This window comes from Physeter macrocephalus, chromosome 18 (genome assembly GCF_002837175.3).
Source record: "Physeter macrocephalus isolate SW-GA chromosome 18, ASM283717v5, whole genome shotgun sequence".
Taxonomy (NCBI): domain Eukaryota; kingdom Metazoa; phylum Chordata; class Mammalia; order Artiodactyla; family Physeteridae; genus Physeter; species Physeter macrocephalus.
Window position 1 is genome coordinate 101,585,292 of NC_041231.1, and position 14,791 is coordinate 101,600,082.

The window sequence follows — 14,791 nt, forward strand, 5'->3', positions numbered from 1 at the left end:
CTCTAGGAGGTGGGTCAAAAAGAATCTTGCTGTGATTTATGTTATAGAGTGTTCTGCCTATGTTTTCCTCTAAGAGTTTGATAGTGTCTGGCCTTACATTTAGGTCTTTAATCCATTTTGAGTTTATTTTTGTGTATGGTGTTAGGAGTGTTCTAATTTCATTCTTTTACATGTAGCTTTCCAGTTTTCCCAGAGGCACTTATTGAAGAGTGAAAAATGCCATTGGTAGTTTGATAGGGATTGCATTGAATCTGTAGATTGCTTTGGATAGTATAGTCATTTTCACAATGTTGATTCTTCCAATCCAAGAACATGGTATATCTCTCCATCTGTTTGTATCTTCTTTAATTTCTTTCATCGGTGTCTTATAGTTTTCTGCATACAGGTCTTTTGTGTCCTTAGGTAGGTTCATTCCTAGGAGCAACTGTAGACTTGGGGTTTGCTTTCAGTGTTTTTAAAATACCAAAACCATGTCCTACCTCAGGACCTTTGCACATGCTGCTCTCTCTGCCTGCAATGATCAATTTCTCCTAATCTCTGCATGACTAAATTATTTCCCTCCCTCTCAGATCTCATTTTAAAAATCACTGTCTCCATGACCACCTTCCTATGACTGTGTCCCCTAAAACTATTCTTTATGGTATCCCTTGGATTGTTTCCTCCATTGTGCTTACCATACTTGCCATTGTTTTATTCATTTCTTGTTTGTTTTCTATTTATTATATCTATCAGATACAAGGTTTTATAATGTCAGATATAGTATTTGAGTGTGTGTGTGTGTGTGTGTGTGTGTGTGTGTGTGTGTATGTGTTTACCACTGTATTCCTGGCTTCTAGCATAGTGTCTGGCATAAAGCAAACCCACAACAAATACTTGTAGAATGAGAGACTGAATAAAGTACATTGCTTAGAATGGTATAAGTGCTCGATAAGTGTTGATTAGCATTGCTTTTATGAACTCTCACTTGAATTAGTATGTAATAAACTTGAAAATATCTATTATTTTATTGGCTCTCATATACCTGTTTTAGAAGCCCTCTTGGCAGAGTTGCATTAAGAAATTTTTTTATCCAAGCCAAACACAATATATAACACGACATCTATTGCTGGCATATGACCCCGGCAAATTTTTCTCCTCTCTACCAATATGTTGCAATCTTTCGAATTTCCTGTACCTTTTCATGGATATGTGTGGAGCCTCTGACCAACAGTTAGCAAGAAACCAAAACCTGCCAACACACATGTGACTGAGCTTAGGGACAGATTCTCCAGCCTCAGCTGATCCCTGAGACAATGGCAGGCCCAGCTGAAAGCTTGATTGCAGTATCATGAGAGACCCTGCACCAGAAAAAACCTGCTAAATGGCTTCTGGGCTTCTGAGCCCCAGAAATTGTGTGAAATAGTAAATATTTGTTGTTTTTAGCTGCTAAGTTTTAGATATTTTGTTATGGAGCCAGAAATAACTAATACATACTTTGGCACCTGGAAGTGGAGTGTTGCTGTAACAAAACTTAAAGTGTGAGAGTGCACTGAAACTGTGTAGTGGCCTTTGAGTGGAGTGTTAGAGAAGGCGAAAGGACCTTGAAGAAGATGCTACTACAAACCTCATGATCTTTGAGAAGGATGTGAGGTGAAGGCTTATTGGAAACTGGAGGAAGGGAAATTTTTATTACAGAGTGTCAGAGACTTTAGCAACACTGTTGCCTGTAGTTGTGTGGAAAGTAGAAAAAGTACCTAATGAAATGGGTGGTCCAGCTCAGGAGATTTCCAGCCAGAGGATTGTCAGTGACACCTGGTTTCTCCTTGCTGCTTATTTTAAAATGTGAGGGGAGAGAGATCAACTAAAGGAAGGATTGTTAAGCCAAGGGAGTCATGACGTGATTTTTTTGGGAAATTCTCAGCCTTGCAAGATGGTAGGCGGTGATAAAATGAAGAAATGTCTTCCATGGAAAGATCAAATACCAGGAAAATATGGCTCAAGGATGAAACTAAGAACGTGACAGTCAAAACTTTTGTTAAGACTTCAGAAATGTCAGAGGTGATGCCTCAGAATAGTATTCACTCAGACAAAAGGCATTCTAAAGGGGTCAAGGGTGAGCCTTATAGTTCCTCTGAATGAAGCAACAGGATTTCTGGGGGATTTAAGATTATGGCCCCTCATCCTGTCAGTGGAAGCCTGCGGTAGAGAAGGTCTTCTCCTGAAGAGATCTGTTGGTTTGGCTTTTGTCTAATGCAGTAGAATCCACGAAGAGTCATGAAGGACTTACAAAGTCTTAAATGGAATTATAAGCAGAGAAATCACCTGCTTTGATTGAAAAGAACAGAGAGAGGACAAAATAAAAAGAGGCCTCTGGATTCTAAAATTCTACTGGCAGGAAGAAGGGTGAGAAAACTACTTAGCTGCAAACGTGTGCTACCTTTCATGAAAAAAGGAAGGAAGATCCAGAAGATGGAACCAAGAATCCAGAGGACACAGCTGAGAGCCACAGAGAATTACTCCCAGATCTTGAGACTTAATCAAGGAACTTCCAACATTTGTCTGGATTTCATAATTACTATGGACTCATGATTCCAGCCTCTTCTTAGTCATATCTTTTTGTAATTCCCTCCCACAATTGATCTGTATGACCAATAGCATACAGTAGAAGTGATGGTATGTCATTTCCAAGATCAGGTTATAAAGGGCTGCAGCTTCCATTATCAGTTCTCTCTCTCTCTCTCTCTCCCTCTCATTCTCTTATCATTCACTTTCACTAAATATGTTGATATTTTGCCTGTATGATACCCTTTCAGAACATCTGGAGGAATGCTTTAATAGGATTACTATATATTATAGTTTGCAAGGGATAGTGCTGGATTATGTCTGTTGTCCTAGAATAATTAAAATTTCCCCTTAACTCCCCAAATGTCCCAGATTGGATGATAAATTATATGATCACAATTATTATTAACATCGCTATCATTCTACACATCCAGCCATATATCCATTTCCATTTTGTTAAACTGTACTATTATAGGTTGTGTGTGTGTGTGTGTGTGTGTGTATGTGAGAGAGAGAGAGCAAGAATAGAGAAATATTCTTTGCAAGAAATATTCTTGCTAAGACAAAGAAAGCTGTGTTGGTATCCACAAGGCATTTCTCCTTTTTTTTCATATCGTTTACTATTCTCTCTACCTTCTTGGCCAAAAAGTAACTAAGTGGAGTGAGAAAATTCAGATTCCATGATAAGGTGGTTACTAATGGTATAATTCCCACGTTCTTATTTGGAACGTTAACCTTTTTTTTTTTTTTTTAGAACCTTAACCTTTTAAGAGTCAGCATACCCTGGTCTTAGAAAAGCCAACTTTTACAAAGATGTCTCAAGTGTATTTTGAATAATTTTTTTTTCATCTCTGTTTTCTTTTATGCAGGATTCAAAATTTGAAGGGGAAGGACTCAGTGAATACCTTCCTATGTCATGTTTAAAGACTGACAAAACATTTGAGAAGTACGTTCCCTTAGTGGTACATTTAATGCATTTTATTTTTTTGTTCGTTTGTTTTGCGATGGATTAAATATGGGCTAATTATAGGTGACAGGCACCCCTTAGTTTGATTCACCCGGAAGGTTCAGGTTTGTGAGACCCATGACCCCATTTCCTCCTGGGATTTAGCTGTGCCTTTTCATTTATATAGGATAGTTTGGAGATGGGGCTTTGTATCTCTCAGAGAATATCCAAATCCTTGATCCAGTGGAGGAACTTCTACGACTGGGATGTGGCAGTTTCTGCCCCTCCATCGCAGTACGGGAGATGCAGGAGTGGTGGGCGTAGGTTCAGAGGAGATCCTCAAGCTGGGTGGTCTCACTTTGAATCTTAGGCTTCACCCTTTTTGGCTACGTGACCTCGAACAAGATGTTCAACTTCACTCAGCATCAGCTTTTCATCAGTTAAGCAGGAATAATAATACCTTGGTGGATTATTTTAAGGGTTAAATGAGATGATAAATATAATGTATTTCAAAGAGTGCTTGGAGCATGCTAAGCACTAAATAAATATGAGTTAATACTGTACATCAGTGGTTCGCAGCAGGGATCAATTTTGCCCCCAGGGGACATTTAGCAATGACTGGAGACAGTTTTGATTGTCGTGACTGGACCTAGGGAGGAGGCTGTTAACGGCATCCAGTGGGCAGAGGCCAGGGATCTTGCTAAACATTCTATTCTGCACCGGGCAGCCCCCGGAACAAAGAATTACATGGTTCAAAATGTCAACAGTGCAGAGGTTGAGAAACCTCGTTATACATCACTGCTGCTTATTCATCGCCATTCTACTTAACTGCTAATCCTACTAGCAGTGAAAATAAAGTATCATCTGGAGTGAGACCTGTCTGTGAATACTATTCAGTACCTGAGAAAATACGCTGTGTGGGCAGGATTATATGTTGCTGAGGTGTCCTTTCAGTGCTCGATAAGGTACAGACTAACACGTCTCCCACACGCAACATTGCTTTCTTTTTCTTTTTTCTTTTTTTACGTCTTTATTGGAGCATAATTGCTTTACAATGCCGTGTTAGTTTCTGCTTTATAACAAAGTGAATCAGCTATACGTATACATATATCCCCATATCCCCTCCCTCTTGTGTCTCCCTCCCACCCTCCCTGTCCCACCCCTCTAGGTGGTCACAGAGCACCCAGCGGATCTCCCTGTGCCATGCGGCTGCTTCCCACTAGCCGTCTATTTTACATTTGGTAGTGTATATATGTCCGTGCCACTCTCTCACTTCGTCCCAGCTTCCCCTTCCCCCTCCCCGAGTCCTCAAGTGCATTCTCTACGTCTGCACCTTTATTCCTGTCCTGCCCCTAGGTTCTTCAGAACCACGTTTCCTTTTATGGCTGAGTAATATTCCATTGTATATATGTGCCACATCTTCTTTATCCATTCATCTGTCGATGGACACTTAGGCTGCTTCCATGTCCTGGCTATTGTCCAACATTTCTAGTGAGAGGACTTTATCCCATAATGACCAGGGAGGTTAATGCCACATTATACGTGAGAGAGAGTTAATTATAGGCTAACTTACAGTCGTGAAAATTGGAACTAACCTAAATATCCAACAATAAGGGATTATTTCAATAAATTATGGTAGACACTTAAAATTAAATACTAAGACATTGCTAAAAATTTGTACTTAGAAAAAGAGTAATCTCATGGAAAAAATGTATAATACACAAAGTGGAAAATACAGGTTACAACATATTTACAGCATCAGCCTCATTTTGTAAGGGAAAAAAAATGTGTCTAGCTACCCAGCTGTGAAGAATAGACCTCAGTATTTTACCACCGTTTATCTCTGGGATGTGGACTAATGGGTGACTTTGGTGGGGGGATTTTTATAAAATTAGATTTTATATAGTGCACAAACATACACATATATTAATATAATTACAAAATTAATAAGTGCTGTATACAAGGAGAAAAAAGAATACTATGCCACAAGTCCTAATTCAAAAGTGAGCTGATGTCTAGTTTGGCTCCTGGTCTAGAGTATGATGGCTCCAAGGGGATGCAAATCACTAGACTTATCTCTAGGTACCTGGTATCATGTTGAAGCTGTGTATTAACCTTTTTTTGATGTGCATTGCATTCCTTTTTAACTAGGGAAGGTATTTTTAGAAAACCTCTAATTACAAAGAACTGGAATTACAAATGAGAAGGCTGTTTTTTTTTTTTTTTTCCCTCTTAGGATGATTATCATTAATTCAGCATCTAATTATTTAGATTAAGTTTTTAGGATAGTTCATGAGTGCCTTACATTTCTTGCCAAAGGAACAAAGAAAGAAACTGAGGAAAACATCTCACTGTGGTTTACATAACATGTTTGAGGTTTACTAATGAAATCAGTTTACTTTCATAACAGTATAATAGGGCCATTACAGACAATAGATACAGTAGTTTAAAAGTAATAAAATTTACAACAAAGTGTATTTAATTTGAGATTGAATTGCCAGCAAATGTGTGTCCTAATGAACTCTTGTGTCAGTGTAGCTCTAACTAAATTAAGGAGAATCATTTCTATCCCAGGAAACTAAATCAACTGTGAGATCCAAAAAGGCCATTCCTCTGGTGGGGGGGACGTCATTGTCACAGATGGCCCTGCTGCTGGAACTAAGCTTAAGTCAGGAGAAGTGAAATACAAGATCCTTCTTCATTCAAATGAATTTGGAAAAGCGGGAGAATGCTGGCTGTTAAGACTTGTGAAGCTGAAAAAAAGAAAAAAAAAAGAGAAGAAAGAAAAAAGAGTCGATAAAGAAGAACCTCAGATCAAGTTAGTAAATATTAATAGGAGGAAAAAGCCTGGGGAACTTTCTGAGGGTAGAAATAGATCTTGATCTCTGGACATTGCATTTAAAAAAAAGAAAATGGTTATGTCATATCAGCTATTCATCTATTTAAATAATTTTCCCCATAGTTTCTCCAATAATTTATAAGATTGAAAGGGCGGTGGTAGAACATGAAGTGGTAACATATTTTATCAAATATTTGATCTTCTGGTGATTTCTGAAACAAGCCATATTTTAATTGTTGGGAGATCAGTAGCTCATATAGTGAGTCATACTTTATAGGGTCTCATTTCAGAAACCACTCACCTCCCGACTTGAATCCACTGCAGCATCTGTGATGTGTTTCTCTAACTCCCAGTTATGCTGAGAAAACATTTAAGGGACGCATCAGATTGTGCAGTGGTACCAAAGGCAAAGCTTTTTATTATCCCGCATTGTCAATTTCTCTTCCTTATAGCTCCCCTCTTCCTATACCTGCTGCAGAGCTCCAAGTCAACCAGTAATTGCAGAGCTAAATGTTTGTAAAGAAGGCAGCATAGCCAAACTTGATATCCTCACAGAAGCAACCCACCAATCAAAGGGAGAAGCATGGCCTTGGCCGTGCTGGAAGGTGAGGCTCTTGAGACTTTTTTCCTCTGATGTAATAAGTTAAGTCTAAGATCAATTTCATCGACTCACTTTCCTGTTGTGCTTTTCTTCCCATAGGACCCTTTAGAGAAACAGAGTTCTAGCAGGTCTTAGTAAATAATTTTGAGAATTCTAGGCTAAGATAGAACAGCTAAAACGCTCCATCGCGAAGCCACTGGAATTCCTCAAAACGGTGTCCAGGGTACCAGGCTGGGTTCTCACTAGACAATGGGGCAGACTTGACACCATGCAAATGAGACAAGGCTTGAGATTTGATGAATCTTCTATCTCCTTTCCCTACTTGGCTGACACTTGCTCTGAGGAAGGTTGTAAATGCAGGAGAGATTGTGGTATAATTCCTCAGACTGGCCTTTCTGCCTCCTAGTCACCTTTCGATTATCTTCCAAATTGCTGTGTTTCAGAGAGATAAAGATTTTTTATGGCTTGCTGACTGGAAACAACGACAAGAGCCAGCAAAGAGATGGCTGAGGGGCCATGCATAGTAATTCCATTGGTAAATGACAAAACCTTTGTTTGTATGACATTTCCAAAATGACTGCAGAAGATGAATCTAAAATACAAAATGTCACATTTGGCATATGCAAAACTATCACAATATATCTCAGTACAAAATTCATAGAGGCATTTAATTTAGAATGTGTTTAATAACTCAGTCTGCCTGCATCAGTAATCCTGCCTTGAGGTTTAAAGAGATTGTCTTGTTTATTCACATGGTGTTAATTTTTAAAATATTTTTGGAAATCAAAATACTAAGGTTAAGCCTCTATTGTTAATTAAGATTTTCTAATTAAACCAAAAAATAATTGTTATTCTGATTACTGTTTAAGTCCGAGTTGTATGAAAAAACAAAAGAAGTTTAGCAACTTTCACTGTTGGTTTAACTGTGATTTGATTCCGGAAGCATACTGTCTATATGGAAATATATATGATCTCTCACAAAATAAAGTCTAGGCAGCATTAAAAAGGGCTTTACTGTTAACTGCAGATTAACGGATGGTGCTACCAACACAGGTAGTTAGGAGGGTAACCTGATTCCAAAAATGACATTGATTTTGCTTAAAGCATGATGTAATAGAGAATTTTTCAAGCTCAAATTATTCTGAAGACTATTAGGGTGGAAAACATGACTTTCTGACATTTGAGTTCTTAATAATCCCAGTTTAATTTTTGTGTATTCTGAAACAATAGTCCACTAAAAACCTTATCAATTTGTACCAACTTTTCAGCATTTACTAAAAATGAATGGCCTGTTTGCCCCAGCCGAAAGTAAGCAAAGAAATTCAAATGTCCTGTAAAATATTCTTCAATCAGATACTTCAGTTACATGCAATTTATGCCAAGTTTTAGGTTAAAGCACATAGAAATGCTCTTCTTTCTTTATTTTTTGAATCTCACTTGAAACCTGTGGGGCAAGGTGACCTCATGTTCAAATTAAATACAAGTATTTGATCAGGTGAGGTGTTAGTCTGACCTGTTTTGCACATCACTAGTCAATGGGGTCCATGGTCTGTGATTAGTATGAGAGGTAAGGGCTGTCACCTTTCAAGCTTACTGCCCATGTTCACCCATCCCAGGTATCTTAAGAGGCCCACTGTGTGATTTTCAGAAGTGTTGGTTTCCTGTTCATTCTATCTTATTATAATAGATGAATGGTTTCTGATGTCACAGATCATTAACATACCACACTTAAAAACTGGCTCAGCTTTCCCTCGCATAATCGGTAGGCTTGCCTTTTGACCCCCTAATTACATGTCGTGTGTCCTCCTCTGTTATCACGCCTAATACCTGACAATTACAGGTTGAGTAAAAATAATTGTCTATTTTCCCCTCCCTGAGAAGCGCACTGTGGCTAATTGTGTGGTTTTCCCCAGTTCCTGCATCATTCAAGAAATTCAAGAAACCTGTCTTTTCTTTGGGTTGAGCAGAGTCGGTCACCTCAGCCTCTTCAAATACAGATGAAATGCATAAGGGGGGTCTCAAGAACAAGGCTCCTCAAGGCTCCTACTTCCTCAAAGTGTCCCTGCTTGGTCGACCAGGTGGCCGTGTCTTGCCGTGGTGCCCGACGGAGCAGCTGAAGACCAGAACACACCCAGTGAGGCATGATGGAAATTTTTATGATGTGGGGCTGTATTTCCACGAAAGCCTTTATGTGGTAAGCTGGTCTTTTTTCACACGTGCCACTATCTGCTCCTATCTGTCCAGCTTTTCACCTCTAGAGATGGTTTTAGGTACTCAGCTTTGTGTAGTAAACGGAAAGGATTTCGTTCATTCATTCAGCAAATACCCAATAAGCACTCAGTATGAGCCAAGCACTGTGTTGTGGTCGGTACATGGACACCCTTAGTCCTGTGTGAAATGGAATGCCATCCTTCTTTATCAAGATCATTACTGTGGATCCTTGGTATAGTTCTTCACCTTTTCAGGATTTACATGACAAGAGGTCACTAACGTGTGTATTTTATGTGCGGCATGTACATACATTTGTAGGCAGCCAGGGACACTGATTTTAGGTGAGAACCCAGATTTAGGTAAGAAGAAATGTTGGAGGTTGTTCAGAAAATAGATTATGGATATAGGGGAGTGTGTTTACCAAGCAAAGGGAATCTGGAGGAGACAGTGCTGGGTGAGAGAGGAAGGGGTAGGTAAGATTAGAGAGTGTTCCTGGATGCAGGGATGAGAAGCGGGGGTCCAAGATCTTCAAGTCCCCTTTGGAAGGAGAGAGGATAAGCTTAGCTTTCTCTGGGGCATCAGCACCGGACTGACGAAGACAGGGAACTCCAGCCCAAGGAGGAGAAAAGAAGGGGCTGGTTTAGTCCCAGAACCCTTACTTTGTGCTGGTGCGTTAGATGCCAGGCATGAGAATGGACTGTTTGAAAATATAGAATTGCTTTTTACACTATTAATTTGAAGGAATAAGACAAACATTGTAAGAATCAGTGTAGGTAACACAAGGCTCCCGGGCTGACAAGACTCACTGAGGAACCAAGCCTCAGTTGGCTTACCTGTGAAATGGGAATAAAAATATCTGCCTATCAGAAGCATTACAAAAAATGACTGAGATGATTGTGGAAATACACACTGTCAATACATAGTAAGAATTCAGAAGCTTCTGTGGTTATTATTGTTATAATTATTCGGTCTCTTTGTTGGGGAAGCCCATAAATGCTTACCAGGGGACTTTCATTTTAATATATATGATGAATGCTTATATCTTGAACCACTTTTGATTTAACCTTTGCTTGAGAACAATGGTGGTTAACAATTTCTTCTCTAATAAATGATCCCAAAAGCCTTGTAAAGATGTGTGAGATACATGTGAGAGGCGTTAGTCAAGGGTGGGTATGGAGAGGACTTACCCCCTGGGGGAGCCCACTGTCCCCATAGAACCAGACTCTGAGGACAAGTGACACGAAGGCAGCAGATGTAATTCAGCCCCTGACGTGAGATCTTGGTTTTCACTACTTATATCAGAGAAATTTCAGGAATGTGGTGCTAGCTAAGATTTTAGTTAATAATTTTTAAAAAGGTCTAATCTGTACTTAATGGGCAACTACATCTTTTGGTACATCTTAATTAAGTACCTACCCTTTTAAATCTTGGAGCTAGGCTACCAAATATACCATTCGAAGAGCTTGCTATCTAGAGCCATCTGCATTAATAGCTGTTTTGCATTGAAAAGCACTATAAAATGTTCTTTTTATTGTTAATACTGGTTTAGACACCCATCCCTAGCTCCCCCCATAGAGGTGTGAATTCTGAGTGCAGAAGCCACATGAATTGCTATGTTTGCTTTGAGCATATTCCATGCATGCTGATGAATAACCCTAACAGAGGGTGCTACAGGTTAAATGTCAGGAGGGGTTAGAGGACGAAGAGGTGCATCAAGAATGTCTTCCGGCACAGGGAGCAAAACCACTGAGAGACGGATGTTGCCAAAAAACGTTCACAGTGTTGAAAAGCGCGTCAAGTCTGTAAGGGAAAGCAGCGGCAGGCTGTTCCTCCAGCGCTGAAAGGCATTTTCCCCTTCCTGCCAAACAGAACCAAAAGTATCTTGGACTAGCTGAAATAACAACCCCAAATTTTCTTTCCCTGTGTCAGAAGCAACCAAACCAAAACAAGGACTTCCTGCCACAGCCAAGGAAAATTTATTCTTTAACAGCCTGACAAAATGTCACGGAATTATATCCATCCCTTGGTGTCACCTAGCAAAATCCTGGATCCCCAGAGAAATCTACTAGGGTGTTTCACATTCAGTGTATGTAAGAAAAGTACGAAAATTGAGGACAAAAACAAACAAAAACAAAAACGAGAAGAGCACTCTAGAACTTGACGGGAAAGAGAAGTCATCTGAGGCCGTTTGATTTCAGAATAAAAATGCCGTTGCTCCAAGTTCTGTTCATTCCACTGGGTTCTAGCAAATTTTTCCACTAAACACACAATTCTGCCTGCCAGTCACTCTGCTAGCAGTTTGTGGGAGACTGACAGTTATAACAGCAAGGTTTAAAGAAATGTCATTTTTCAATCGTAGGAATACACACACAAAAACACACAAATGTGCTTGTGTATGTAACTGATATAGGGGCAGCTAAGATATTTACAACATTTCTTTTCATATACAAGCCTAAGACAGGGTCATTTCTCCATGAAGAGGAGAAGCTGGCTTCATATGGTTGTTTGAGAGTGCAGGAAAGATGTCCAATGTTAACCAATGTTAACCGAGGAGAGATGGTCATCTGTTCCTACACAGACAGGAGGGACAGAGAAGGTATTGCCCAAATGAAAGGGCAAGTCTTCATTACAGGAGAAGCGCTGAGTCTGCTGAGGAAATGTCTGCATTATACGTCTGTAAGGTTACATTGTTCATGGAGCTTGGAATGAGGGTACAATGTTATAGCAACAAAGGTGGCTTCTCTTTGGTATCAAGCCAGACCAGGAGGCAAACAATTGAAGGTTAAGGTGAAAAGTTTGCTTATAGGGTTTGATAAGCCTCTAAGTGAGGCAGCAGATATACTGATTGGTAAGCCCAAGGTAATAGCCCTCCAAACATCCACGGTCCTACTTCTGATACTATCATTTGGATTTTGTCCCAAATATTTCCACACTTTAACGTCCATTTTCCTGTATTGTAAGACGGAGATGTTCAAATACGATGAACTGACTAATTTCAGCTTCAGTCCCCTCATGTAAAATGAGGTAATAACAACTCCTTTATTTGAGTTACTCTAAGAATTGTATTAAATTAAATTGTTATGGGGTCTAAACTTAGTCTCATCTTGCTTGAAGATATTGAATAATTCCTTGGTAGAGACATTTGGAACCTATGTATCTTTTGACATTAATCTTGGAATTCTCTCAAACAGAAACATTGCCTTCTTTGTAGATTGTATTCATTAACAGAAATGAGGCTAGGATCTTTGGGAAGAAACATTCCCCAAAATATGCCTCTTGACTTTTGGTTCTGGCAGGATGATAAACTAAATTAAATGTTTAGATTATCTTACTCTACCATCCTGCCAGAATCAGAAGTCAAAGGCGTATATCGTTTTCAGATTATGTTCTATAAATATCTGGAAATTTTAAATGAGATGTTAGCTAAAGCCTTTTAGATGCATTAGATAAACATTCAAGAAAGAAAGGGATCTCCCTGGAAATCAGAAATGAAGAGGGAATTGTAAACCATACAGGGAGTGGGTAAACTGAGGCTCTGGCTGCCTGGGAGGGGGCGAGAAGAAATGATCAATCTTATTAATCTAAAATTTTGAATTTCAATGACCAGTCAGGAGATGAGGCCTTGGGCCCATTAAGTATGGAATGTTGAAAGAAAGTCTCTTGCATAAATCTAAGATATTCAAGACTAGTCTAAAATAGATAGACTAGACCAAAAACATCTTCCCACCAATAGAGGGGAAATAACAAGAAACTTCTCTTTCTCTATCTAGCCTCTGATTTAAATTTTATTTCTCTTGATGGAAAAAAATATACTAGTTGAAATTAAAAATTCCAAAGATGTGTTATACAGATGAGACCGTCTCGGTGGAGAACCAATGAGCTGGAAGCCAGATCTGAGGAAATTTCCTAAACTAAAACACAGAGAAAAAGAAATGGAAAAAGTGATTTGAAAAGACATGGAAGAGAAGGTCTAACATATGTCTTATAAAATTTTCAGAAGTAGAGGTAGAGAGGAAGGGAGAATAAACATTACCTAAAGAGATAACAGCCACTAATTTCCCAGACTTGCTGGAAGACACAAACTCTCAGATTAAGGGAGCAGAAATTCTGAGCAGGACAAAGTAAAACAATCCACATGTGGACACATTGTAGTGACACTGCAGAGAGCAACAGTAGAGGACTAAAGACAATTGAATAATATATGCAAAATTCTGGGAGAAAATTAATTTAGAAAGATATTTACCTAACCTATCATTCAAGAGTTGGGGCAGAGATGTTCCAAATGAGTAGAAACGTTTTTGACTAAGAATATTGTGTTAGTTTCCTAAAGCTGCCAAAACCAAGTACCACAAACCTACTGGCTTAAAACTAATAATTTTATTGTCTTACAGTTCCAGAGTCCAGAAGTCTGGACTCACGGTGTCAGCAGTCATACTCTCTCTCTGAAGATGCTTGGGAAAAACAGTTCTGTGCCTCTTTCCTAGCTTCCGGTAGCCCCAGGTGTTCCCTGGCTTGTAGGTGCATCACTCCAATCCTCTGGCTTCCCATGGCATTCTCCCTGTGTGTTTATCTTCACATCATCTTTCCTCTGTATGTGTCTGACTGTGTCCAAATTTCCCCTTTTTATAGGACACCAGTCATATGGGATTAGGGTCCACAGTGATGACCTCATCTTAACTGGGTTACATCTGCCAAGATCCAATTTCCAAGTCAGGTCGCTTTCTGAGGTACTGGGGCTTAGGGTTCTTCTTTTGGGGCACACCATTCAACCCATAACAAATACGCCTGTCATAGGACCTTGCTCAAAGAATTAACAAAGGATATCTTTCAAGAATAAGGCAGAGTGCAAGAACCAAAGCCATTTTGTGTTATTCTTTTGAAACTTCTATATTTGAAAGGTTTTATAACTTTACAAAAGAATATTAAATAAGTATGAGATATAAAATAAATATTAAATAAATAAAAATATTCCCTTTCTGTTCAATTTTAATAAAATATCAGGCAATTAAGAGCAACTGAGTAGAAAAAGAAAGTATAAAAGATCAGATAATTTGTATAATGAAATGATTATTTCTCCGACTAATTAACTCAATAAAAACTCAAAGTTAAATCAAAGGTTGGGGCTAGGGCATTTCTACTTTCACAGGACATGTCCACTCCAGTTTGGAAACCACTGATTCATATATGTATGGGAATCCACCTTGTTTACAATTAGAAATATTAAAAGTTATAGAAAACATTACTGTAGGGAAACATTAAATTAGGAAAATATTATTATAAGAACATTGGATAGATACTTTGGAAATTCGGTGAAAGATTTTGCTCTTTCTTTAGTTATACTTGGTTTCAAATACATTCATGTGAATAAATAAATATGGAATTTTTAGAGCTGCATAGATGATTGAAAGCGAAGACGTATTACAGTACTTTTTAAAAATGTGAAGTCACACATTAAGAATTGCAATGATTGTTATAATTGTCTTGTCACCCAAAGGGTGACATTTTAAAATATCATTCTTGAACTTTGGTAATGGTATCTGGGCCAAAAGACCTTTTTTTTTTTTTTTTTTTTTGCGGTACGCGGGCCTCTCACCGTTGTGGCCTCTCCCGTTGCGGAGCACAGGCTCCGGACGCGCAGGCTCAGCGTCCATGG

The 14,791-nt window shown here is 38.9% G+C and overlaps 1 protein-coding gene across 1 annotated transcript in view; it reads left to right on the forward strand.

The window, feature by feature from the left end:
• LOC102977725 (uncharacterized) overlaps nt 1–14,791 on the forward strand; it is a 206,433-nt gene that overhangs the window by 55,761 nt on the left and 135,881 nt on the right. The window contains 3 exon segments of the mRNA XM_024121907.1: nt 6,779–6,931; nt 8,895–8,939; nt 8,942–9,121. Coding sequence (XP_023977675.1) covers nt 6,779–6,931; nt 8,895–8,939; nt 8,942–9,121 — 378 coding nt within the window.